The sequence below is a fragment of the Chiloscyllium punctatum genome, chromosome 4, assembly GCF_047496795.1.
Source record: "Chiloscyllium punctatum isolate Juve2018m chromosome 4, sChiPun1.3, whole genome shotgun sequence".
Lineage (NCBI taxonomy): Eukaryota > Metazoa > Chordata > Chondrichthyes > Orectolobiformes > Hemiscylliidae > Chiloscyllium > Chiloscyllium punctatum.
In genome coordinates, this window is record NC_092742.1 from 69,377,320 (window position 1) to 69,404,474 (window position 27,155).

At 40.2% G+C, this 27,155-nt stretch overlaps 2 protein-coding genes across 4 annotated transcripts in view; one reads left to right on the top strand and one right to left on the bottom strand.

Annotated features, from left to right (window-relative positions):
* Nucleotides 1–250, bottom strand: part of nubpl (nucleotide binding protein-like) — a 29,505-nt gene extending 29,255 nt beyond the window's left edge. For 2 of the 3 annotated variants that reach the window (XM_072568971.1, XM_072568972.1), the window contains exon 1: nucleotides 1–196. Coding sequence is in view for 1 of the 3 variants with exons in the window: in XM_072568973.1 (XP_072425074.1) it covers nucleotides 1–99 (99 nt within the window). In the remaining 2 variants the exon portion in view is untranslated. The other variant, XM_072568973.1, reaches the window with a different exon arrangement.
* LOC140476409 (uncharacterized) lies at nucleotides 205–27,155 on the top strand. Its single transcript, XM_072568970.1, has 2 exons — nucleotides 205–992; nucleotides 21,576–27,155. The coding sequence occupies exons 1-2, from the start codon at nucleotides 401–403 to the stop codon at nucleotides 21,920–21,922; spliced, it is 939 nt and encodes a 312-aa protein (XP_072425071.1). The 5' UTR covers nucleotides 205–400; the 3' UTR covers nucleotides 21,923–27,155.

Here is a 27,155-nt window from a genome sequence, read left to right on the forward strand (position 1 = left end):
CCGGGCCCTCAGTGCGGCCGTTATCCAGGCCGGAGCGTGAGTAATGTGGCGCGCTGCCACCGGCGGCCACCGCCGCCAGGATCGGTGCAGCAGCGCCATCCGGTGCCCCGACTTCCTCAGCAACCAAACCGACAAAGTGCGCACATTGTCTCTCGTCACTTCTTTAAACTTCCCGCACAGTGGGCCAGCTGGTGGGACCAGCTCCTTCCTTACAACGGCATCCCCTGGCCATGACGTCACCGCGACCGGAAACCGTCATCACGTCGGCATCTACCCATGGTTCTCAGAGGGGGCAAATTTGAAGGGGCCTTTCATGTGAGCCGTTTGTCTCAGAGTCGGGCGGCTCGCTCCTCAAGCGTTTCGCTGCAGCCGGCTGTAGCGTTTGGCGCCCTGGAGGTGCATGGTCAAAGGAGTTGGGCGATTTGTATTTTGTTTCGAGGGTGTCCCAGGGAGCTCCCTTTTAATGATGTCAGAGGTGAGGTCTGAACGCGGTGCCCTGTGGTCTGATGCCGAGACCCTGGCGCTGATCGCCGTCTGGAGTGAGGAGAATGTGCAGACGGCGCTGGACGAGCAGCTCAGGAACAGCCACGTTTTCAAGTTCATCTCCTCGCAGCTGCTGGACCAGGGTTATATCCGCACTCCAGAGCAGTGCCGCATCCGCATCAAGGGGCTGAAGAGGAAATACACGCTGGCCAAGGACAGCATTAAGAGAGGCTGTAGCGCCAGCGGCAGGAAGATCTGTCGCTTCTACGAGCAGCTCGATGTTGTGCTCGGTTCCCGGATCGCCAATGAGCGGCCCGTCTTTATGGACGCGATCGCGACGGTGGGAGAGTCGCAGGATATCAAAGAGGAGCAGAACAGTCCTCGTTCCGACATCAGTCAAAGGGTTGAATGCCGGAATGGCCATTGTTCTTCCGAGGAGCCTGAGCACTCGTTAGGAGAGACCAGCAACCGTCCATTTGAACCACAACCCTCCACCAGTGCTTTCTGTAGTAAGTCTTCTTTTTCCTTTTCAGTTGTACTTAACGTTGGTTCAAAACGTACAAAATTGTCTTTCATAGAACACCTGAGAAATCTTGGAATGCCCGGATCATCTAACTGTCAAATAGCTCATAAGGTCGTCAAGCCCCAGGCTGCAATTCTGCACAATCAGTATGCGACAAGAAAATTCAACCCGACTAAATGTAAGCAATGGTCTATCTATACGCAAGTTGTGCGAAACTGCTTTCGGTTTATTGTAACATTATGCATTATTTCTGCGTCTTCAAACTTTTACTACTCTCGAGCATAACCAATGTAACATACAGTCGCCTCGAAGAGTAAAACTCTCCCACTGCGTAAATTCCGTAGCCGTGGTTCGGCGCCCTAACGTCTTTAGGAGTTCAGTGATCTAATCTGTAAATGTATTCATTGGCATTTGTAACGTGTTGACAGTTTGCTGTAAACCAGAGGACGGATTATCGCTTGGGGCATCAAACGTTAATCTTCCACTTCTTTCTCTCTTAACTCCCAAGATTCAATGGGAAAATTAGCTCTGCAGTTTTCAGTATTTTGTAGCATTTATTTCCATACTGTAATACTTAAGTTATGCAGAATCTATAAATTAGAGGAATGAAAGTTCAATGAAGGCGAGTGTTCTTGGACGTTTATTTAGTCCCGTTGTTAACTCTTGAATGATAATGTTTGGAAGAACACTGGAGCTTTCTTAGCAAATTAACAAGTTTATGGGCTTTCAATGTACTATCCATCTTTACATCATCTTTGAAGTAGGAATATTCATGGCTGAAGTTTCTTGGTTCTTCAGCTTTTTGCACCAGGAAAGGATAAGTGATTTGGCAAAAGTCAGCAGAAGCAAGTTTCAGAAGTCTGCATAACTTGACAGTATGTCTTAATTTATCTGGACCTAATATTCAGTCCAGTCTCTGATATTACAGTAGTTTTACCTGCACATGGCACAATGTTTGCTGTTACACTGCACACAGTGTAATTGCTACAAGAGTGACGACAAGTCATAGAGATGTACAGCATGGAAACAGACCCTTTGGTCCAACCCGTCCATGCTGACCACATATCCCAACCCAATCTAGTCCCACCTGCCAGCATCCAGTCCATATCCCTCTAAGCCCTTCCTATTCATATACACATCCAAAAACCTTTTAATGTTGCAATTGTACCAGCCTCCACCACTTACTCAGGCAGCTCACTCCATACACATACCAACTTCTGTGTGAAAAGGTTTCCCCTTAAGGCTCTTTTATATCTTTCCCCTCTCACCCTAAACCTATACCCTCGAGTTTTGGACTCCCCCAGTCGAGAGAAAAGCCCTTGTCTATTTATCCTATCCATGCCCCTCATGATTTTATAAACCTCTATAAGTTCACCCCTCAGTCTTCGATGCTCTAAGCAAAATAGGTCCAGCCTATTCAACCATTCCTGATAGCTCAAATCCTGCAACCATGGCAGCATCCATGTAAATCTTTTCTGAACTCTTTCAAATTTCACAACATCCTTCTGATAGGAAGGAGACCGGAATTGCACACAATATTCCAAAAGTGGCCGAACCAATAGCTGCAACATGACCTCACAACTCCTGTACTCAATACTCTGACTGATAAAGGAAAGCATATCAAACGCCTTCTTCACTATCTACCTACCTGCGACTAATTCCAAGGAGCAATGAGCCTGCACTCCAAGGTCTCTTTGTTCAGCAACATTCCCTAGGACCTTCCCATTAAGTGTGTGAGTCTTGCTAAGATTTGCTTTTCCAAAATGCAGCACCTCGCATTTATCTGAATTAAACTCCATCTGATAAAGATCCTGTTGTAATCTGGGGTAACCTTCTTTGCTGTCCTCCACACCTCCAATTTTGGTGTCATCTGCAAACTTAGCAACCATACCTCTTATGCTCGCATCCAAGTCATTTAAATAAATGACAAAACTTAGAGGAGCCAGCACCGATCCTTGTGGCGCTCCACTGCTCACATGCCTCTAGTCTGAAAAACAACCCTCCCCCACCACCTTCTGTCTTCTACCTTTGAGCCAGTTTTGTATCCAAACGGCAAGTTCTCCCTGTATTCCGTGAGATCTAACCTTGCTAACAAGTCTCCCATGGGGAGACTTGTCAAACGCCTTACTGAAGTCCATATAGATCACATCTACCGCTCTGCCCTCATCAATCCTCTTGGTTACTTCTTCAAAAAAACTCAATCAAGTTTGTGAGACATGAGTTCCCATGCACAAAGCCATGTTAACTACCCCAATCAGTCCTTGCCTTTCCAAGGACATCCTGTCCCTCAGGATTCCCTCTGACAACTTGTCCACCTCCAAGGTCAGGCTCACTGGTCCATAGTTCCCTGGCTAGTCCTTTCCATCTTTCTTAAAAAGTGGCACCTCATTAGCCAACTTCCAGTACCTTACCTGTGACTATTCATGACACAAATATCTTGGCAAGAGGCCCAGCAATCACTTCTCTAGCTTCCCACAGGGTACTGGGGATTTATCCACCTTTATGCATTTCAATATCTCCAGTACCACCTCCTCTGTAATGTGGACATTTTTCAAGGTGTCACCATCTATTTCCCTACATTCTATATCTTCCATATTTTTACCACAGTAAATACTGATGCAAAATACTTGTTTAACGCATCCCCCATTTTTTACGGCTCCACACAAAGGCCGCCTTGCTAATCTTTGAGGGGTCCTATTCTCTCCCTAGTTACCTTTTTGTCCTTCATGTATTTGTGAAAACCCTTTAGATTCTGCTTCATTCTATTTGCCAAAGCTATCTCATGTCCCATTTTTGCCCTCCTGATTCCCATCTTAGGTATACTCCTACTGCCTTTATACTCTTCTAAGAATTCACTTGATGTACCCTGTCTATACCTGACATATGCTTCCTTCTTTTTCTTAACCAAACCCTCAATTTCTTTGGTCATCCAAACCTACCAGCCTTTCCTTTTACCATAACAGGAATATACTGTCTCTGGACCCTCGTTATCTCATTTCTGAAGTCTTCCCCTTTTCCAGCTGTCCCTTTACTTGTGAACATCTGCCCCCAATCAGTTTTTGACAGCTCTTGCCTAATACTGTCAAAATTGGCCTTTCTTCAATTTAGAACTTTAACTTTTAGATCTGGTCTATCCTTTTCCATCACTGATTTATATTGAAAAGAATTATGGTCACTGACCCCAAATTGCTCCCCCACTGACACCTCAGTCACCTGCCCTGCCTTATTTGCCGAGAGTAGGTCAAGTTTTGCACCTTCTCCAGTAGGTACATCCGCACGCTGAATCAGAAAATTTTCTTGTACGCACTTAACAAATTCTTCTCCACCTACACCCTTAACACTAGTCCCAGTCTATGTTTGGAAAGTAAAAATCCCCTACCATAACCACACTATTATTCTTACAGATAGCTGAGATCTCCTTACAAGTTTGTTTCTCAATTTCCCTCTGACTATTCTGGGGTCTACAATACAATCCCAATTAGGTGATCATCCCTTTCTTATTTCTCAGTTCCACCCAAATAACTTCCCTGGATGTATTTCTGGGAATATCCTCCCTCAGCACTTCTAATGCTATCCCTTCTCAAAAATGCCACTCCCCCGCCTCTCTTGCCTCTCTTTCTATCCTTCCTGTAGCATTTGTATCCTGGAACATTAAGCTGCCAGTCCTGCCCATCCCTGAGCCACGTCTCTGTAATTGCTATGATATCCCTGTCCCATGTTCCTAACCATGCCCTGAGTTCATCTGCCTTCCCTGTTGGGCCCCTTGCATTGAAATAAATGCAGTTTAATTTATCAGTCCTACCTTGTTCTCTGCTTTGTCCCTGCCTGCCCTGACTGTTTGACTCACTTCTGTTCTCAACTGTACCAGTCTCAGATTGATCTCTTTCCTCACCATCTCCCTGGGTCCACTCCCCATCCCCCCACCTTTAATAGTTTAAATCCTCCTGAGCATCTCTAGCAAAACTACCTGTCAGTATATTAGACCCCTTCCAATTCAGGTGCAATCTGTCCTCATCGTACAGATCACTTCCACACTAGAAGAGAATCCAATGATCAAAAAATGTGAATCCTTCTCGCATACTGCAGCTCCTCAGCCATGCATTCATCTGCTCTATCCTCCTATTCCTGCCCTCACTGGTTTGTAGCACTGGGAGTAATCCAGATATTGTTACCCTTGAGGACCTCCTTTTTAAATTTCTGCCTAACTCTCTGTAATCTCCCTTCAGAGTCTCAACCTTTTCCCTTCCTATGTCATTGGTTCCAATGTGGACAATGACCTCCTGCTGGCCCCTCTCCCCCGGGAGAACATTCTGCACCCTCTCTTGAGACATCTTTGATCTTGGCACCAGGGAAGCAACACACCATTCTGATTTTTCGCTGCTGGCCACAGAAACGTCTATCTGTGCCTCGGACTAGAAAGAAACACAATTGATCTCTTGGAACCCAACGTACCCCTCATTGCATTAGAACCAGTATCGATACCAGAAACTTGGCTGCTCTTGCTACATTCCCATGACAACCCTGACATTTTGCAAAATAGCATACCAGTTTGAAATGAGGATAGCCACAGAAGACTCCTGCACTACTTGTCTACTTCTCTTCCCTTTCCTGGAATTAACCCATCTGTGTGACTGTACTTGCAACTTTTCTCCATTTCTATAACTGCTATCCCCTTGCTTTTGTAAATTCCTCATTGCCTCTAACTGTCTCTCCAGGCGATCCTTTCGATCTGATAGGATTCGCGGCCAACGGGAGTTATTGCAGGTATAATCCTCAGTAACACGTAAACTCTCCCTGAACTCCCACATCCAACAAGAAGCGCATATCACTCTACTAAAGGCCATTTTTGCTTCATCCAATCTACAGACCCAGAAAATAGCACTGACTTATTTCTCTACAAAACACTGCTGCAGACTAACTTAATACTTATGGCATATATTTTTAAGTTCAATCAAGAGACATATCTCAGTAAAACATATAATCAAGAAAGAACCCACTCTACTCACTACTGCAAACTTTCTGTAATGCCACACTTAACAGTATTCACTTATCTGTTTCAGTGCTGTGACCTCTCCCAAACTGTGCTGTGGTCTCTCCAAGAGCATTTGTGAATTTCACTGTTTGTTAATTTTCCCAGACGCACGCCAATGTCCAGTGATACATGAATTCAAACAACAAAGGCAGTAACTGCGCAGGTTCACTACTGTTGTCAGTTTGCAGTGTGGGTTTCTTGTCTCTCTCTCTCTCTCTCTCTCTCTCTCTCTCTCTCTCTCTCTCTCTCTCTCTTCCCCCTCTCTCTTTTCCCCCCTGCACTGACCTCACCGTGTGCTGCCTTTGTCTGTTCCTATCCGTTTTAAAAGTGCTGTTGTTTTGACTTTTTTTCCTCCAAAGTTCCAAAACAATGCAACAGCATATAAAATAGTAATTGCTGCTCCTGGAATTCAAGGAAATCACAGCCAACATTTAAAATACCTCAAAAGGAGCAGCCTGTTACAGCCAGAAATGTTTCCCATCCTCCATCTTGGATTACCCAGAATACTTAATTCCTAGAGATGTATAAAGGCAATAAGAGTATACTTAAGAGGGAAGTCAGGAGGGCAAAAAATGTACATGAGAGAGCTTTGGCAACTCTGGTTAAGAAAAATCCAGAAGGATTCTCCAAATACATTGAGGACAAAAGGGTAACTAGGGAGGGTATGGGGCTCCTTAACGGTCAGCAAGGCTGCCTATGCATGGAACCGCAGAAGATGGGGGCGATGCTAAGTGAGTATTTTGCATCAGTGTTTACAGTGAAGAAGGTTATGGAAGCTAGGGAACTTAGGGAAATAAATAGCAACACCTGGAAAAATATCCATATTACAGAGGAGGTGCTGGAACTCAAGCATAAATGTGGATGGAAACAGACCCATCAATCAAACTCCTCCATGCCGATCAGATATTCGAAATGAATCTCATCCCATGTGCCAGCATTTGGCCCATATACCTCTAAACCCTTCCTATCCATATATCCACCCAGATGCCTTTTAAATTGAAGGTAGAAGACAGAGGGTAGGGTGGGGGATTGCTTTTCAGACTGGAGGCCTGTGACCAATTGTGCCTCTGCTTTTTGTCATTTATCGGTGAACATAGGAGGTATGGTTAGGAAGTTTGTAAATGACACCAAAATTGGTGACGTAGTAGACAGTAAAGAAGGTTACCTCAGAGTGCAACAGGACTTTGATAAGCGGCAGATAGAGTTTAATTTAGATAAATGTGAGGTGTTACATTTTGGAAAGGCAGGACTTGTGCACTTAATGGTAAGGTCTTGGGGATTGTTACTGAACAAAGAGACCTTGGAGTGCAGATTTGTAGTTGAGAAACATATACACAGGTTAGTGAAGATGATGTTTGGTACACTTTCTTTTATTGGTCAGCGCATTGAGTATAGGAATTGGGAGGTCATGTTGTGGCTGTACAGGACATTGGTTAGGCCACTCCTGGAATATTGTGTCCAGTTCTGGTCTCCCTCCTTTAGGGAGAATGTTGTGAAACTTGAAAGGGTTCAGAAAAGATTTTGAAGGATGTTTCCATGATTGGAGGATTTGAGCTTTCGGGAGGGGCTGCATAGGCTTGTGCTATTTTCCCTGAGTGTCAAAGGGTAAGGGGTGACCTTATAGAAATTCATAAAATCATGAGGGGTGTGGACCTGACGAGAGAGTCACGGAGGGAGTGGTCTTTTCGGAACTCTGATTGGGATGGGGAGGAAAATATATCTGTGGTGGTGGGATCCGTTTGGAGGTGGCGGAAATGATGACAGATGATATGATTTATATGGAGGTTGGTGGGGTGGTAGCTGAGGACCAGTGGGGTTCTGTCCTGGTGGCAATTGGTGGGGCTCAAGGGAAGTGGAGGAGCGGGAAGTGGAGGAGATGCAGTGGAGGGCATGGTCGATCACGTCTGGGGGGGAATTGCGGTCTTTGACGAAGGAGGCCATCTGGGTTGTTCGATATTGGAACTGGTCCTCCTGGGAGCAGATGTGGCGGAGACGAAGGAATTGGGAATGTGGGATGGTGTTTTTACAGGGGGCAGGGTGGGAGGAGGTGTAGTCTAGGTAGCTGTGGGATTTAGTTGGTTTATAGTAAATGTCCATGTTGATTCAGTCACCCTCGATAGTAATGGAGAGGTCTAGGAAGGGGAGGGAGGAGTCTGAGACGGTCCATGTAAATTTGAGGTTGGGGTGGAAAGTGTTGGTAAAGTGGATGAACTGTTCAACCTCCTTGTGGGAGCACGAGGCAGCGGCGATACAGTCATCGATGTAGCAGAGGAAAAGGTGGGGGGTGGTGCCAGTGTAGCTGCAGAAGATGGACTGTTCCACATATTTTATGAAGAGGCAGGCATAGCTGGGGCCCATGCGGGTGACCATGGCTACTCCTTTGGTTTGGAGGAAGTGGGAGGATTGGAAAGAGAAGTTGTTCAGGGTGAGGACCAGTTCAGTTAGTGAAGGAGGGTGTCAGTGGAAGGGTACTGGTTGGTATGGCGGGAAAGGAAGAAGCAGAGGGCTTTGAGTCCTTGTGATGGGGGATGGAGGTGTACAGGGGCTGGATGTCCATGGTAAAGATAAGGCGTTGGGGACCGGGGAAGCACAAATCATGGAGGAGGTGGAGAGCGTGGGTGGTGTCCCGAACGTAGGTGGGGAGTTCTTGGACTAAGGGGGACAGGACCGTGTCGAGGTATGCAGAGATGAGTTCGGTGGGGCAGAAGCAGGCTGAGACAATGGGTCGGCCGGGGCAGTCAGGTTTGTGGATTTTGGGCAGGAGGTAGAAATGGGCGGTGTGGGATTGTAGGACTATGAGGTTGGAGGTGACTCCCTTGTCAGGTCCACACCCCCGACCAACCCAACCTCCACTCCCGGCACCTTCCCCTGCAACCGCAAGAAATGCAAAACTTGTGCCCACACCTCCCCCCTTACTTCCCTCCAAGGCCCCAAGGGATCCTTCCATATCCGCCACAAATTCACCTGCACCTCCACACACATCATTTACTGCATCCGCTGCACCCGATGTGGCCTCTATATTGGGGAAATAGGCTGCCTACTTGCGGAACGTTTCAGAGAACACCTCTGGGACACCCAGACCAACCAACCCAATCACACCATGGCTCAACATTTCAACTCCTCCCACTCCACCAAGGACGTGCAGGTCCTTGGACTCCTCCATTGCCAGACCATAGCAACACGACAGCTGGAAGAAGAGTGCCTCATCTTCCGCCTAGGAATCCTCTAACCACAAGGGATGAACTCAGATTTCTCCAGTTTCCTCATTTTCCACCTCTTCCCCCACCCCCGCCACCTTGCCTCAGTCCCAACCCTCGAACTCAGCACCACCTTCCTAACCTGCAATCTTCTTCTTGACTTCTCTGCCCCCACTCTGGCCTATCACCCTCACCTTAACCTCCTTCCACCTATCGCATTTCCAACACCCCTCCCCCAAGTCCCTCCTCCCTATCTTTTATCTTAGCCTGCTTGGCACACTCTCCTCATTTCTGAAGAAGGGCTCATGCCCGAAATGTCGATTCTCCTGCTCCTTGGATGCTGCCTGACCTGCTGTGCTTTTCCAGCAACACATTTTCTGCAGAAGGATTTAGACAAGTTAGGAGAGTGGGCAATGATTAAAAACAAACTCTGCTCACTGAAATGCTGCCTAGAATAGTCCTCGACGGTCCAGGCACTGTCTCTAAATGACTGACCTCTCACCCCCTCTCTCTCTCTCTCTCTCTCTCTCTCTCTCTCTCTCTCTCTCTCTCCCTCTCTCCCCACACACTTTCCCTGGACTTCTGTCAGGAACTCCCCTTTCCTAGATAATCTCTCCAACATTGTCCTGTACAGAGCAAAGATAGAACATGTCAAAAAGTTGTGTGCGCGTGTTTGTATGCGCACGCTATTTGGAGACTGACCCCACAAAGGCAGCAGCAGTCTTACTGTTGGTGTACAGTCCGGCTGCCCAGGGGTGGGGGAGGAGAGGTGCGGATGGGGGTTGGTGGTGGGGATGGTGGGTGGGGATGAGGTGTGGGGGGGGGGAGGTGGTTGTTGGGGTAGGAGCAGATGGGGGAACGGGATGGCGGGGTGGGAGTGGATAGGGGGTGGTGGGTGGTAGTGGACTGGGTGCGGGGTCTCGCGCGCAGTCTGCTGCTGCCTTGTCTCCTGAACGGGGAGCAGACTTCACAGAAAATTCCGAGCCCCAGAACAAAATAGTCCCTGCTGCCCATCTCGTTCGGATAATCGAGGTTCCTCTGTACTGGCTTTGGAGCGTGTTCAAAGGAGGTTCACAAGAATGAACAGCTTAACATCTGAGGAATGTGTGAGGACTCTGGGTCTATACTCGATGGAGTTTAGAAGAATGAGGGGAGGTCTAATTGAAGCATACAGAATACTGAATGGCCTGGATAGAGTAGATGTTGGGAAGATTAGATGAGATTCCCTACAGCATGGAAACAGGGCCTTCGGCCCAACAAGTCCACACCGACCCTCCGAAGAATAACCCACGCAGACACTGGGAGAATGTGCAATGTCTCCACACAGACATTCGCACAAGGTGGGAATCGAACCTGTGAGGCAGCAGTGCTAACCGCTGAGCCACTATGCCTCCTTCCATGGGTAAATGAGACTAGGACCCGAGAGCATGGCCTGATAGTAAAGGGAAGACCTTTTTCACAAAGGAAAGGAGAAACCTTTTCAGCCATGGAATTCATTGCGACAAATCTATGGAGTTCATTGCGACAAAAAGCTGTGGAGGCTAGGTCATTGAGAATATTTAAGACTTAGATAGATAGATAGATTCTTGAGTATCGAGGGGATGAAGGGATACGAGGAGAAAGCGGTTGAGAAACTTATCAGCCTTGATTGAATGGTGGAGCAGACTCGATGGGCTGAATGGCCTAATTTCTGCTCCTGTGTCTTATGGTCTTATCATTCTTGAAGACATACTTTTTTCTCCATGCCATTTGTTTTCATATCTGTCATGAACAGTCTGGTAGTGCCAAAAAATATTTTTTAACAGAAAGCCTGTCCACACGTGCTTCATCAAACTATCATGCTAACTTCAAATAATCTGTAATAACCAGAAGTACCCCATGCACCACAGCTTTCTTGGGATCTGTTTGTCAATTTGTATAAGTCCCTCATTAGTATCAATGCTTGACCATTTGCCTTTTGCTCAGTGATTTTTTTTTGTCTCTGTGGGTGTTGGTGTCAAATGATTTTCTTATTAATTTTAAAACAAACGATATGTTGGAAAGGGTTGCTTATAACTTCAAAATTATGTAACCGATGACTTCAAACTTCTCGTAATAATATTAACCAAATTGTTATACAGAAGGGTGAAGTAGAGATATACCCTTAGTCAATACATAGAAATTTAAATGTTGTTACAAAGTTAACTCTTAAAATAAATATTAAGTTCAGTTAAATCTAATTATTTTTAGATTTTTTTAGATTAGATTCCCTACAGTGTGCAAATAGGCCCTTTGGTCCAACAAGTCCACGCCAACCATCTGAAGAGTAACCCACCCAGACTCATTTCCCTACATTTACCCCTGACTAATGCACCTAAAACTATGGGCAATTTAACTTGGCTAATTCACCCGACCTGCACATTTTTGGACTGTGGGAGGAAACCCACTCAGACACAGGGAGAACATGCAAACTGACAGTCGCCCAAGGCTGGAATGAACCTTGGTCCCTGGCACTGTGGGTTGGCAGTGCTAACCACTGAGCCACTGTGCTGTCCAGAAGAAATTTTCACTTTTTCTGAAGATCTGGTGGTTTTGAGTTAAGTGCATAAGTCAAGCTCTGATATTGTGCTGACTCAGAACTGAAACACAGAACCTTTCTTTTGAACTCCCATAAACAAACATTGTAATGTCTTAGAAGAGAAGCAAAACCAATGCAGGGCACAGCTGCTTTCTGTTTGCAATCCTGTCATGTGTTTTTTTTTGGCAACTGAGACTTAGCAGAGTCTCATTATATTAAGCTACTAAAGTCTATGTTGATTACAGTTAAGCTTGATAATATATTACTGGATTAATCAATGAATATACTTTGTGTGTTTATAACATAAGTAAATTAATCAAGAAGCACTCATTTCCCAACTAATCCCACACTGGATAGGTGTGCTGAGATGGACCCTAGGTTTTCATTATCTTCAACTATTTTGTTGTGACTGTGGAACAAGGCTGCAGATTTGGGTATCTATCAAACGGTGGCTAGGGATCAAATATTAAGATTCTTATAAGTACGAGACAACCTGTCCGAAAAATTGTTTAATATTAGAAGCAGTAAAGGCAAATCGACTTGGTGATTTTTTAAAAAAGTGATTCTGTTGAAGAAAATGAATACCAAATTGATAAGATTTGCATTTTAACGTATTCTCAACAAAGTTGCTATAAGGGTTGCTAAATCTTGATTGACTGAATTCCATTTATATGCAAATGCTGCTTCTCTAGAAATTGAATATTTCGAGCAATTTTGCCTACATCATGAAGGTGGTTGAAAGTCTTACTTTTGCTCCTATTAACCAACTTATTTATAAACAAAATCTCATATTTAGAGGCTAGATATCAATGAAACTTGGTTCATGGAGTATGACTCAAGGAAGAACTATTTAGCTTTAGGTCAGATGTAAGCTGAAACTTGGAATTTTTTATTGGATTCATTAACATTTAGAAATGGGGCTAATGTTTTACTAATACAGGTTGTTTTGTTCTAACTCTCACTTCAGTCAAGGCAAATTCGCTGTAATGCGATTGACAAATTTGGAGCATTGTTTCAACAGAGGAAACTTTCAAACCATCCATTGGCAATAATGGGATTACAGCGCCAACACTTTAAGCGCTGTTTCTAAAGTGGGATTTTTCTATATCGTGGGGTTGCACAAGAATGCAAGCATTTCATTATAGAAAAACTGACTATAATATCATTATTTGATGTAGAATGTTGTGAATTATCACAGCAACTGTGATGCAATTTTTCACGTCTGTCAAAATATGAGAGGAGTTTTTAGAACAAGTTGTTGGATGTGGATTGGTCTGAAGACCCATCAGTAAGTTGGAAGCTCTGAATACAAAGATTTATTTCTTCAGCGTTTGTAGTTACAGAACATCAACCTGGCAGGAAAAACCCTCCAGTAAGTGCTATGTATTTTTAATAAAATTGAGGTAACAGCATATTGGAGATATTCACTCTAGTGAATGCCCTCTTTATTTGTCAGTTCTTGTTTCTTTTTCGTCAGAATTTCTATATATGAAACCTGTATATAAATTTCTGCTATAGGTTTGTTGCATAAAATACCAGTGAATTTACTGGCTTTCGCGACAGAGTGTGGGTAATTATTACTTCATGACTCAATTAATTAACTGTTATTAACTATTTTAGTTCAAGAGAATTTGAATCTGAGAGCATGCTGTGGATATTTGCCAGACCTATTTTTGTGTTGGATAAGCAATTCCGTGCTCTTAATTTGTTTGAGCTTGAAATTGTTAGTCGAATAGTAAGAATTTCATACTCCTGGTCCCTGGTCACATGATATTCCCATTATCAATTATAAACCTCAATCAGCTTACCTTTATGCTTGCCTAAAGTTGGGTTGTGGTTCTTTAGCTTGCCTTTAAACCTCAATAACACTCTCCATGCGAAGAGATCAAAACTGAATACAGTTCAGGGAAGTGAATCCCAGAATTGTACAGCACTGAAGGTGGCCATTTTGTCTACTGTGACTGCATCTGCTCTCTGTGGAGCAGTTTACCTAGTGTCACTCATGTGCCTGCTCTTTGTAGCCCTGCACATGCGTCCTGCATACTTCATTCTTCAGATATCCTCCAATTTCCTCTTGAATGCTTTGATTGAACCTGCCTTTATCACACTTGCAGCAGGGTCCACATTTCTGCGTGAACAATTTTTTTCTCCATATTACCATTGCATTTTTTTTTGTTAGCATTTAAGTCTGTGTCCTCTTCTTTTCTGTCTTTTCACTAATGAGAGCATGTTTTCCGTCTTTTCTCTGTCCATTATTTTGAATATCTTTATCAATCTCCTTCTCTTTAAGGCAAACAGTCTCAAATTTTCCATTCTATCTTTATAACTCAAAAGTTTCACATCATTCACACTGTGGTGATTTTCATTAATATTTCTGCATTCTGTCTAATAATGTAGCTGTCTGAACTGGACTCAATACTTCAGGCTGATCTATTCTCCTATGCATACTGTATATACTGGAGTAAAATTCAATCTCATGTAAAACTCGACCCTGATTTTTGGCCGAAATTCTGAAATTTCCACATATTTCATGTAAAAGTCAACCTTAGTTCTTCACAGATAACAGATCAACGTTTGTGTCAAAAGGTATTGTCTTATATATAAATATTATAATGAGGAAATTAATTTTTTTTTTCATGCTATTATGTGTTTTAATATAAATTCTCCTTTCGTCTGAGAAGTATGCATTAGAGCTGACCTGGGCATTTTACGGCCCGCGGGCCATATCCGGCCCTTTGGTCGTTCCTCTCTGGCCCGTATGAGGTCAATCTTAAATTAGAACATAAATGAAAAAGTATTTACGCCATGCATGCAATACAACTGTGTTGCTTTTGTTTTGAAAATGATGCTTTTTTTTCTTTACATATGGGAGCACATGTGCATGTATGTGCGTGCGTGCGTGAACAGCTAAAAGTGATGCTTGCTGGCTAGCCCTCAAAATGTCAGCTCACGCTAAGACAAGTTATGTCATATCCCACAAAATCGCCAGAAACAGTAAACCATTTTCTGATGGAGAGTTTATTAAGGAATGCTTCTTGGACTCTGCAGAACTAATATGCCCGGAGAAAAAGGAAGCATTTGAGAATGTGCCCCTCTCCTGATTCACTGTAATGAGAAGGATTGGGGACATCGTGAGAAATCTGGAGCTTCAGCTGCAGCACAGAGTGGTCAACTTTGACTTTTTTTCCTTGGCTTTGGATGAGAGCTGCGACTTACATGACATAGCCCAGCTACTCATCTTTGTACGTAGGATAACTACGTACATTAAGATCACGGAGGAGCTGGCAGCCATGTAGTTAATGAAAGGAACAACAACTGGTAATGATTTGTTCACGGAGGTAAATGCATGCTTGGACACGTTGGGACTAAAATGGGACAAGCTGGTGGTTGTGACAATGAATTCTTGTCCAAATCTAATGGGAAAAAATGTTGGACTCTTAAAGAGAATGCAGGATAAAGTGACAGAAATTGACCCTGAACAGAAATTGGTATGTTTGCATTGTATTATATATCAGGAAGTGTTGTGTAAGTCAGTGTTAAAAATTAACCACGTGGTTGATGTTGTAACTAAAATAGTTAACTTTATCAGGGCAAGAGCTTTGAATCACAGGCAGTTTGTTGCGTTTTTGGAGGAAAATGAGACTGAACATCGTGACATAGGCTACTACACAGCTGTTACGTGGCTCAGCCTGGGCAAAATGCTGAAAAGTGTATGGGACCTGAGAGAAGAGATTCAAGATTTCTATGTGAAGAAAGGGCTTTCGACATTCCACAGCTTTCGATGCAGACTGGATTGCAGACCTTGGTTTTGCTGTTGATGTGACTGCACTTGTGAATGAACTAAATGTGAAACTGCAGTGCAAGGGCCTTTTTGTGCATGAAATGTACAACTTGGTGAAGGATTTTATGAGAAAGTTGCAGCTTCTCTCAAGCCAAATGGAAGACAACATTCTCACCCACTTGTCAACACTGAAGGAAGCCGCACCTTCAGCTGATCACCTCCACAGGTATTCATCTATGTTGGAAGCACTGCATGGTGAATTTTCAAGACTTTAAAATGGTTGAGAATGAAATGCACATGATTTTTTTCCCCCATTTACATGCAATGTGGAGAATGCAACTCGTGATGTTCAGCTTGAACTCATTGACCTGCAGTCTGACACAGAGTACTTTAGGTCAGTCTCACTGCTTGATTTTTACGCTTCCCTCAAAGAGGAGAACTTTCCACACATGAGGCATACTCAGAAGATTCTAGTCCTCTTTGGATCTACCTATATATGCAAACAGACATTCTCAGTGATGAAGTTCAACAAATCCAAATAGAGATCCTCCATCACTGATGATCACCCCTCAGCTGTCCTTCGCATATCCACCTCAGACATTCAACCAGATTTCAGTGCACTTGTTCAAGCCCGAAACAGACTGGATTTTTCTCACTTAACAAGTAAAATGAACTGAAAAACATCAAAAGCACTTATTGCTTTTTGTATAGAGTTGTTTGTTATTTGTAATACTGAACAATAATGAAACAACTTTTCATTTATTGGTTTGTGAGATTAACATGTTAAAACTAAAATGAAATACTGAAATTATTGTTTTTACTGTTTCTTTTATATTTGACCTACTCCACAATTTCATATCTTTATTGTAACAGAATATCCTTATTCTATTGATTCTAGGTTTCAGTGCACGACTATATAATTTAGTGCTGTTTACAGTGGGAGAAAATTAATACTGAGCAGAAATATGTTCAACTTATTGTTGGTTTGGCCCTCCAACACAATTCAGGTTTCTCATGTGGCCCCTTGGAAGAATTAATTGCCCACCCCTGCATTAGAGTATCCAATACTCTATTTCTTGTAATTTAGCTATTTCTGTATCCATATTGCCATTATCCGTTTGTTACTTAGAGTTACACATTTGTCCACAAGTCTGTTGTGTGGTCCTTTATCAAATGCTTTGTGAAGGCTGAGGTATTCCACGAGAAAAGCATTATTATCATTAACATATCTGTTACCTAAAATAAAAACCTCCAGTAAGTTAGTCATGATCTGCCCTAACAAATCCATGTTGTTTTCCTTAATTAACTTTCATTTCCCCTGCTGCACTCTTAATTTTGTACACTCAGACCCTTCCTGCCATGCCTGATTATCATTTCTTTTAATGTTACCTTGCCCTCATCTTGTCTTTTCACTTTACCACATCTTTCCTCACTTGATTTCTTGTCATCTTTATTTAGTTTAAAAACCCTCTCTCCCATCTTAGTTATATGAATCACCAGAACACTGTTCCCTGCATGGTTCAGGTAAAGACCACCTAGCTCCCAGTTTCCCCACACTGGTGCCTGTACCCTATGAAACAAAACGCATTAATCCATACTGATTTTTGAGCCACTTGTTTAACTTTATAGTCTTTACTACAGATCATTCTGCTATAATGTACATTTTGTTAATACAAATTTGCTATAATGAATTGGTGGTACTTTCTAAAGCGCGAACATTTAAAACGTGTATTGCTGTAACACCACTACAGTGCCAATACTTGAAGTACAGTTTCTAAAGCACAATTTTTCTATAACACGGGGTTGCACAAGAACGCAGCCATCTTCCATAATGAAGAACTACCTAAACCCCTCTCTAGTTTGCTCAGGTAATAATCCTGACATTATTAGCTTTGAGATTTATCTTTTGAATTTAGTTTTCTGCTCATGCTCCCCAAGCAGAACCCCTGTTGGCTATTATTTTAATTCTTTGCCTTGGTCTAATGCTCAGTTCTCTTGTTCTATCCTGCAGTGTTCCAATTCAGCTCAAGGAACAGTATCTCGTCTTTCGGTTAGACGTTCTCCAGTATTCCGGACTCACCATGAGTTTTTAAAATTCAGACAAATTTCTGCCCCATTTCAATTTCCTTTTCCTTGTGCAGGATTTTTTTCTCCCCAGAATGATACAATGGTTACAGCATAGTATACTTTGCCTGTTTGTTTCCATGCTTGACTGATACTCCTCTCCTTTTTCCACATTCCTGCAACCAATTTCTCCTCAGGAGCTTATCCAATTTCTTATCAAATCCTGATTGGAGCTTCCTCTGAATTTGTGCATTCCAAATCTTAATCATTAGCTGAGTTTAAAAAATAATCCTCAATGTTACTATTGTTTCATTTGCAAACACCTTAAATTGGGGGCCCCTTGCCTCTTAATTTCTTCCCATTGCCATAAAATTTATTTCTATCTACTCTGTTAAGACCTGCCATTATTTTGGATACCTCAATTAAAGCTCCTTTTTACCTATCTTCTCTCAAATGAGAACAGCCCTAGCTTCTACTTTCAAATATTGTGTTCTCCCTTTTATTTTCATGGAGAGCCTGTTCTTTTTCTATCTTTAGATCATGTCGTGATGGTCATGTAGGGATATAATTAGAGTGTGTTGCCTTTCTGTCTGTCCAGTGCTGAGTGTGGGAATGTAAGTACATGTACAGTATATGAGCAAAATTGCATTCATTTCAGATGAAGGCTGCTTTTGTTGTAAATTCATGCAATTTAGGATAGTCCGGACCTACAAAAATGCATTGACATTTGAGAATCACTTATTTACAATTGTGTTAAGTTCTGAACTCTTACAGTTCAACTGGTTAATTATTAATTGATCTACATGGTGAGTTTTATAGTAAAACAATTTCTATCATTTCAAATGCCACAGAAAAAGAAGTCACCTCAGGAATCAGAAAAGTATTTGTTTAGATTCATTTTTGTGATGGGCTGACATAGAAGAAATGTTCAAAATCTATCTGTTCTGTCTTTAATTACCATTTCCAGATAGAAGGAAACAAAATCCTTGTGCATATAGGATGTTCTACATGTATCGTACAAATTAAAATATTTGGTTTCTTGCTGTGTAGTGGAACTGCTGTTGGATGTGTCCAAAAATAGGCTTTGATTTAAGTCTGAGGATATGGATTTCAGTATAAAATTGAATAAAGCAGACATACAACAGTATTTTTAAATATGAGTTGCCTTTATTGTTTAATATTATGTTGCAGTCCAAGTTTTGCACGAAAATGGGTCTGACAATTGTTTCCTATGCTGGTAGCACAGGAAATAACTCACAGGAAATAACTGACCGTAAAATTGATCAAAGAGCCAACACAAATAATTTCTTTGTGGGCAACACTATTCTGATTCTCAAAACACTGGGTAATAGCATTCCATAAGAACAAGCAATTATTGTCACTTCTATTGTGAAAATACGGTACGTCATGATGGGGAGCATTAACATTTAAAGATTAAATCCAAACACTGAGTAATTAACTGAGGGAACTATGCCTCAGAATTTGCCTTCCTAAACAAAAACAAAATTTATCATGTGTCTCAAATTTAACAAATTAAGCACTCCAGTTTAAAACTACATATTATGAACTTGGTTTTGCTTCTCACTTCTTCTCAAGAATTCCCTTGTATGTTATAACAATCTTCAAGATGCATTCACTTCTCCTGAGACCAAGCCAAAGATGTGCCACAGCTCTCCAGAAATCTCCTCAGTATTCCAGCATTCTTTCAAGGTAAGGTTCTATAGAAGTCCTTCCATTAGCATTCTGGGCAACATGACATTTCATCTTTTCTTTATAGACCACATGATCATGCATTTCTCAACTCTTTTATTCAGGCTAATATCTAAATGCATTCTTATAGCTTTCTGACCTAATTCTGCTGACTGCTTTCTGCCACAAGTTCTTTGAAGACCAGTGAAGACTTCTTCCACTAGCTTCAAATCTTTCAGCTGCATTCCAATTATGAAATCAAAACTGAGACATAGTCCCACCAATATTCCACAGGATGAATTATTAAATTGGCATTTTCTCTGCTGAAAGGTCATGCCTAACTGACTATCATTTTCTGTTGGCACTGTCGATGTGTTGAGATGCAGCCTAAGCAAAACCTCTGTCTGTTCTGAACTGCTTGCTTCTTTCAGCAAACACGCACAATTTTTAAAAAATCTCTTAACTAAGGCTCCATCCTCAATCACTATTAGAATGGCAATGTGATAAGGCTCATTTGGGATGGAGCTCATACAGCAATTCAAACAATGTCTTTCACTACTTTTAACTTTTGATTCAGCAATCAATGTACGCACCACACTTTTGTTTTCTTGTTTTATGGAGTTTTACAACTCTCTTTACCAGATAATAACTTTTAGTTTGTTTTACGGAGAAAATGATAGATATCCTGGCTCTATCAAGAGGTTCAGAAATGTTTGAATTTTGTTTTCCTTTTAACAATAACCACGTCAGGTAAACACTGAATTTTCCTTTACATTGTTCAGCAGTTTTTTTAACCAGATTTGTTTTGTTGTATTTAACACCTTTTCAATTTCTGACATAAATATATTTCTAAAACCAAAGGTCTTTTTTTGAAACATGTGAATTATGAACTAGGTGTTCACAATAGATATGAGTATTGTTTTTATACATTGTTGGGTATTTGTGATATTAGATTTATAGTTTCTGAATTCTCTAACCCAGTTGAATAAAGTTTGAATTTTATCTTAAATATTTTTATTTGCTAAGGTCTGAAATAATGTTGAAAAATACTCCTAATGTTAAAATTAAACATTACCAAAGTAACTTTTGCACAATTACCTTGTCAGGCATTACATTTCACAATCCACAATTGGGTTATTGGTTGATAACCTGAATGTGCTGATTGTGACATTGATTGTTATTAGTGGCCTCTTACTGTTGTACATATACGTGACAGGAAATGTGAATGTGTGAAGACCTACATGTTGAATTTTTTTTTGTGTATCTGAAAATTTTACGTTAACATGTAAACGGGAGGGGGACCATAAACAATTGCTTATGTAATCATATTTTTATCAGTGTGACAAGTTGGTATGTATGGTATCATGTAGATATTACCACAAAGTTTGCTTGGAAGACCTATGCTGGATATTGTATTGCTTTCAAATCTCTTCATGACCTCGCATTTCCCTATTTTTGTAATCTCATGTTACTCAACTTGCAGTAGTATTGACACATCTCTGGTTCTAGTCTCTCGAGCTCCACATTTGGTACTCATGCTTTCTGCTTAAGATTTGGAATGTGCTCTGTAAATGACTTCATCACACTGTATCTTTTGAGACACCTAGTATAAGGCAGATTTCAATGTCAGATTTTGCTTGATAACACTGCAATGAAGCACCTTCAGACATATTGTTCGACTCATTGGTGTTGTTAAAATTTTGATCATTAGTGTTTTGTAGACTATACTTGGGAATAAGGCTAAAATTCTATTTTAAGACAGTCATCTCTCCTTTGAATGACAGATACTTTGTGAACACTCTAAAAGTCCCTTTAAATATGCGGTCATTATAAGTTGGCAAAGGATACATTGCTTTCAAATTATTGATTTCAATGATTAATTTTGACAGAATGTAAAGAAGACAGATGTGTATTGGAGGATGCATCTACCAACTGCCATTAAGCATGGAAGTTAGTTTTCTACCTTTAGAAATCACAGTGGAAATTCCCAGAGTGTTGTACTAAATTACATTTCCTAATTGCTTTCTTCTCCTCGGGGATTGCAGAGATCTCTGGGTGGGAGGAGTGGAAGGGCGGATAGAGAGCGAGAGAGAGAGAGGGAGATCTGGTGTGTGCAAGTGACATTGTAACTGGTCTTTTTAATCACCTTTTTGTTATACATCATGAATAAAATAAGACTTATGAGAGTTGTGTTGCTAATTTGGTTCATCAGGGTTTGTTTCAAATTTGTTGATTTTATTTGCCCCTAGCACCCCGTGTGCGACGTGCACACTCATCTGTGCAACTTGCGCCTCAGCCAAAGAAAGCAAAGAAGCACTCACTGGAAGACATAATGGATGGTATGATGGAGAAGTTCATCCGCTACAGTGAAGCTGCTGATGAAAAATTTCTACGTTACATGGAGGCATCAGAAGAACGATTTGCTCGTCTTGAGCAACTCCGTATGGAAATGGAGGAAAGGATGAGACAAAGTGATCGAGAACATGAAGCTCGTGTTCTATTTATGTTGGGACAGATGATGGGTCACAACATGGCTGACTTTCCAGCCACATCGTCAACTGCTGAGGGTGAAATAACTGAAAGGAAAGTATTTTAGATCACAGTGTTCAACTTATTCACTTAAAAATGAAGTACCTTTTGTAGTGCATTTTTATTTTATATACAGTATTTTTTGATTTGACTGTGTACAGATTCATAACCAAAATATTTTTCAATTGTTTTTCGACTGTTGAGTGGTAAACAGTTTTTTTCAGAAGAAATATTCTGAACAATCATTCAACAGTAAACCAGCATGTCTTTGTCTGTTAATTTGTAGAGTTGTAGAGGGGTGTGGTTTTAGTGCAAAACCTGAGTTCACATTTAAATCAACCTGAAGTCAGAAGGAAATATTAGGACAAATGCAAAAATTAGGACAAGTCTGGAACTAATAACTATGAAATAAATCATGAATGATGTTTCATATACCCCGAAGTGAGAGACCAACACTTGACTAATCAACAAGTGATCCAATATGACATTTCCAATCCAGTTGAAGGAAAATGCTGTATCAAGGTTACTGTCCTGCCTTTATTTTTCCTTTTTATTTCACAGCCTTATTGGAAGCAAATTGCTGCAGCACTGCCACTGTTTAATTCAAATGTTTCCCTTGAAATAGTTGCTATTAGTAGTTCATCAAAAAATTGAAGTATTATGACATGATATTAGAGAGCAGTGTTTCATGTTGAGTAATATGGCATATGGTTACTTTAAAGAAATGAATCTTAATACCATGAATTAAGTTTTTTTTAAAGATGTTGTCTGATTTCTTTTGACTTTCTAGTTTTAGCAAGTGGACTTAACATGCTCCTAATGGGACCTTTCCCTTTACTGTGTTGAATGGTGTCTGCTTAAACCAGAATGTTCACATATTATTGTTACCTTAATGGAAGGTCCATTTTTTTGTTACCTATAGAGCAATAGTTATTTATTTCTATTTGTTAGGAATGAAATTCTTATTATTTTTTAAATATCACTTCCACAGAGTTAGGTTACTTTTTAAAATTTTTAGCTGATGTCAGAAATTCTGAATAATAAGTTTGGTTTGATTTGCTGCAGTAGCCACAGATGATGTGCGTTTGATTTGAGATACACATATTTCAACATTGATCATTGTGAAATTAAATGGAACTAATGTCACTTTAAAAAGGAATTAGTGACTCCTTGGGACCTAACCAAAAACAACAAAGGTAACTTTGTGTAAATGTGTTTCTTGACAGGTTAGGAAAGTTGTCTCACCAACTGTTAATAACAAAACTGAGACACTCCTAAGAAGAAACCTAAAAGCCTTAAGCATAATTAGTTGATAGATGATTTCTCATATAGACATCAATTGCTCAGTTCAGTTGGGTTGTTTATAAAAAGTGTGAATTAATAAGTATATTTTCTTTTAATTCACTCTTGATAGTTAATACCAGGTTAAGGTGCTGAATATAATAATTTTAGAAACATGTTAAATTAACTGGTCACTGGAATAGGATGGATGTGTTTTGATTACTAACACAGATGTGTAAAAGTATTCTTCTTGGAACAGACATGTTAAAATATGCCTAACACTGATAGTTATGAATAACATATGTGCAAAAACTCACAGATTATAATAGATTCTAATTTGCTTGTTTAATTCTTAGTTACTCTAATTCCATGCCAATAATCTTCTGTCTGTATACGTAATGTATATAGATATATTATACTATAACTCATTAACTCATTATATTAACTCATGTAAGATCACAGAAAACATTAACCAAAGAAAAGTCTTACAATCCCCCTACAGATAGTTAACTTGTGAAAAGAAAGTTGAAATTCCAGTTAATAACTGAAAGGATTACTGTAAAAAAAAAGTAAAACACACTGCAAAAACTACACTATATCCTTTCTATAGATATCCAGTTTTCCAGAAATCAGTAATTCTTACCTGTCATGGGTTTACTTCTGTTATTTTCTTTTGTAAGCCAAGAGCTTTCAATCTCAGAATTGTCTTTCAGAATTAGGTTTTCCATGTGGGGATTCCTTTTGTAGTGTATACTAGGCAAGTCTTCCAGACTTGCTTTTAAGTCTTCATGAATTTGGTCTTTTGGTGGGTCCTAGCAGATGAACCTCTTCTGGGAGTTTTCAGGGATATCTTCGGTCTCAATCCTCTGAAAGCTTATCTCTGTGGTATAATGAATCACATGTATGTCATATCCAGATAAAAATTCTTGGAAGCAAACAACTTAAAGCACAGATTCTTATAGCTGAATATTCTCAACACTATTCTGGGACTTTAGAGACTTAACAGTCGATGTACTGTTAGTATGCAGGCTGCTCCCGTTATGTCCAAGTGTAAACATGTTGCAGTTTCTTTCCAGGAACATTTTAATCTCCAAAATTGTTAGAACTGTGCAGGCACAGTAAGCCAAATGGTCTCCTTCTGAGCTGTAGCAATTCTATGATAGTCAAACCACCCAGACATACGGTCTTCGGAACAAGTTACATGACTCCCTTCATTTTACTGTAAAGACACAGACCCAAACATAGCAACCTCAAACTTCATAATTTTAACACAAACCTATTTTAATTATACACATGAAAAAAAATCTCTTTCCCATTTTGAATATTTTCTGTGGAACATTGCAGCCACTGTTGTGAAGACGGCTAAAACAGACAAGATCCACATATGTTTAATTATAAATGTGATCCAGCTGATATTTCGGGAGTAAAAAAACAAGTTCTTGTGAGTAGGTTGAATGCACAATTAATTTGAGCTTTGAAAAATGAACTTAACAATCTGTCCCGTAAACTATGAATAGACCTGCTCTTCCAACAGTGGAGGAATATTAATTTTTTCTTTCACTTAGAAGTATTTTTACAAATTTGTTCCATAGAATAGATTTAATATTGAAAGAATGGGAAGAACGGGAAAGGTTTAACATATAATGAAGAGAGTGGAAACACAGGAAGAAAGGAAAACAAATTTTCTTTGTAGTGTGAGTTTATTATAATAAAATTAAAGAATTGCAGTCATTCGGTCTTTTGCAGCTAATCAGGAAGGAGAGGATTAGATGATTTGGGAGGGTAACAACTTTAATTCCAAACATCTAAGGAACAAGAGGTGTGAGATATTATTAGCAAAATGTTTTGTTAGTTCTGTGACATTTGTTGCTTCACTTGCACAATGTCTTGGATCTTTTATAAAATATCTTAATTGTGTCCCCCATATAGCAGACAATACTATGACTGGGAAAAGGTCTGCACTTAAGCCTTGCTTTTAGTACTGTTGCATGGTTCCCATTAATTTGGTGTCAGTTGACCTTATCTTCTAGGCAACTCACCTGAGGTTGGTTATCTGTTTGTCAGGCAAAATGAAAAAAAAATTTCACCGTATTACGTGTGTTAATGGTCTGAGTTGGAGACAGTGCCCTGAGATGCTAAGCACTTATTTCATTTTCCTTATTAGCTTGATGTTTTTAAATTCCCCTAATAACATTCCTTTTTTGTTTTTGTTCCTATCAATACTTTTAATTATGAGCCATTGCACTTCTGCCAACAGAAATTCGTAAATTAAAATACATAAAAGAAAGGCAGCGCAACCTAACAGTTCTAGTGAATGCAATTGAACTGGAGAATAATCTGTGTTGAAGCTACACAAAACTGAAGTTGACTTGAATGATTGAAAATGTGACTGAGAGAAAACCCTACAGCATATCTGATCAATGTTGAGTAAAGTCAATGAAGTGTCCTGATTGCAATGGAGATAAACTAATTTATAATAGACTGTAGCACCAAGCATTTATATAATTGATCAGCATGCAATTTGAGTGTTTGTAAATTGTACATTTCACTCTGCCTTTCTTTAATTCATAGATCCAAGCTGTTTCTTAAGATAATTTTATCCATCAGCTTCAAAGTAATCACCTTTTGAACCGTTATATTTCTGCTTTGCTCATTGCACCTTTCAACATTTATTCTTGAAACACATGCATTTTTTTGTTGTGGTAGGTAGGATAATTTATGTTAGTTAGTTCTACTTCAGTTGTGTGCAGTTAAATGCAGCAATATGTTGATTGAATGATTGTAAGGCACTATATCCAGAGTATTCAATCAGTGCACTGAGCTATCATTCCATATTATTTTCTGCCAAATGGTTTTAATCCCAAGCATTGTTCAGTTCCTTTTTTATTACTTTTAGATTTTCTTTCCACTACCCTCTTGTCAAAAAACGCAACTTTTAATATTTAATATTAACACAACTTATTGAAAAGTTTGTGAATTTAAGCACTCCATAAAATGCCTCAAGAATTAAAACAGACATCTACCATTAAATACACTAAGTTATTGTAGCTTCTGTCTACTGTTTACTGGGGCTGTAATGAGCTTTTGCAGAAGTGAGTAGATGAAGTCTTTATTATTTAAATATTCTTTCAGCAACTATTTGAGCCAATTCCTCAGACTTCTGAGCCATTCCCCCATTTTGTTCACAATAATTTGTGGCTTAAATGTGTGGTTAGATCATTGTTCAACTGGTGTGCAGAAATTTTGCATTGTTGATATACTGAAGTTGGTGATTGAACAACATGCTTCTCAATCATCAATATCTTTGACATTCATGATGTTTAATAGTTGAATTCTGCAAATAAAAGCACCTACTTCTGATTAAAGCCTGGGTTAAAATACAGAGTGTCAACTATTTTAAAGAAAGTTACTTTTAAGTAATTTCTGTAGAGGTGCAGTTTTGCATCATCTTGTGAATATTACTTCTCGGACTCTGCTTGGTTTAAGGTATGAAATGGATGAGTACCAAAATCTGTGGCCTTGGACAACACTGCTCCTGAAGAATTAATACAAAAACATGTAGAGCCCACATCATCCTTCAGGATTCCTATTTTGGCCTTTTAATACAGTTTTGATTTGGGCTACCTAGCCAAGATCCGGCCACATAAAAGAAGCCCAAACTAAGTGGCAAATAGAATCATTAAATGTTACGAAGAGATTGATCCATTGTATAAATATAATAGAGTGGAGTGTGTTACATATTTCAAGTTTGCTTTCATGGATTTTTTTGATGATTGATCAAAATAGGATTGATTCCATTCCACTTCCTTTTGGTTTCACCAATTTGTTTTGAAACCTCACTGTCGATGTAATATTTTTCTTTCCAAGCAAAACATCTTTTTTAAAAAAAATTCCATTCATATTTGTAGAATCATAAAAGTGCTCCAAATCATTTTTCCAAGGAGTAATATTTCCTTAATAGCATTTTGTATCATACATTCTGAGCTGTGGACTTGTGTGTGTGTGTGTGTGTGTGTGTG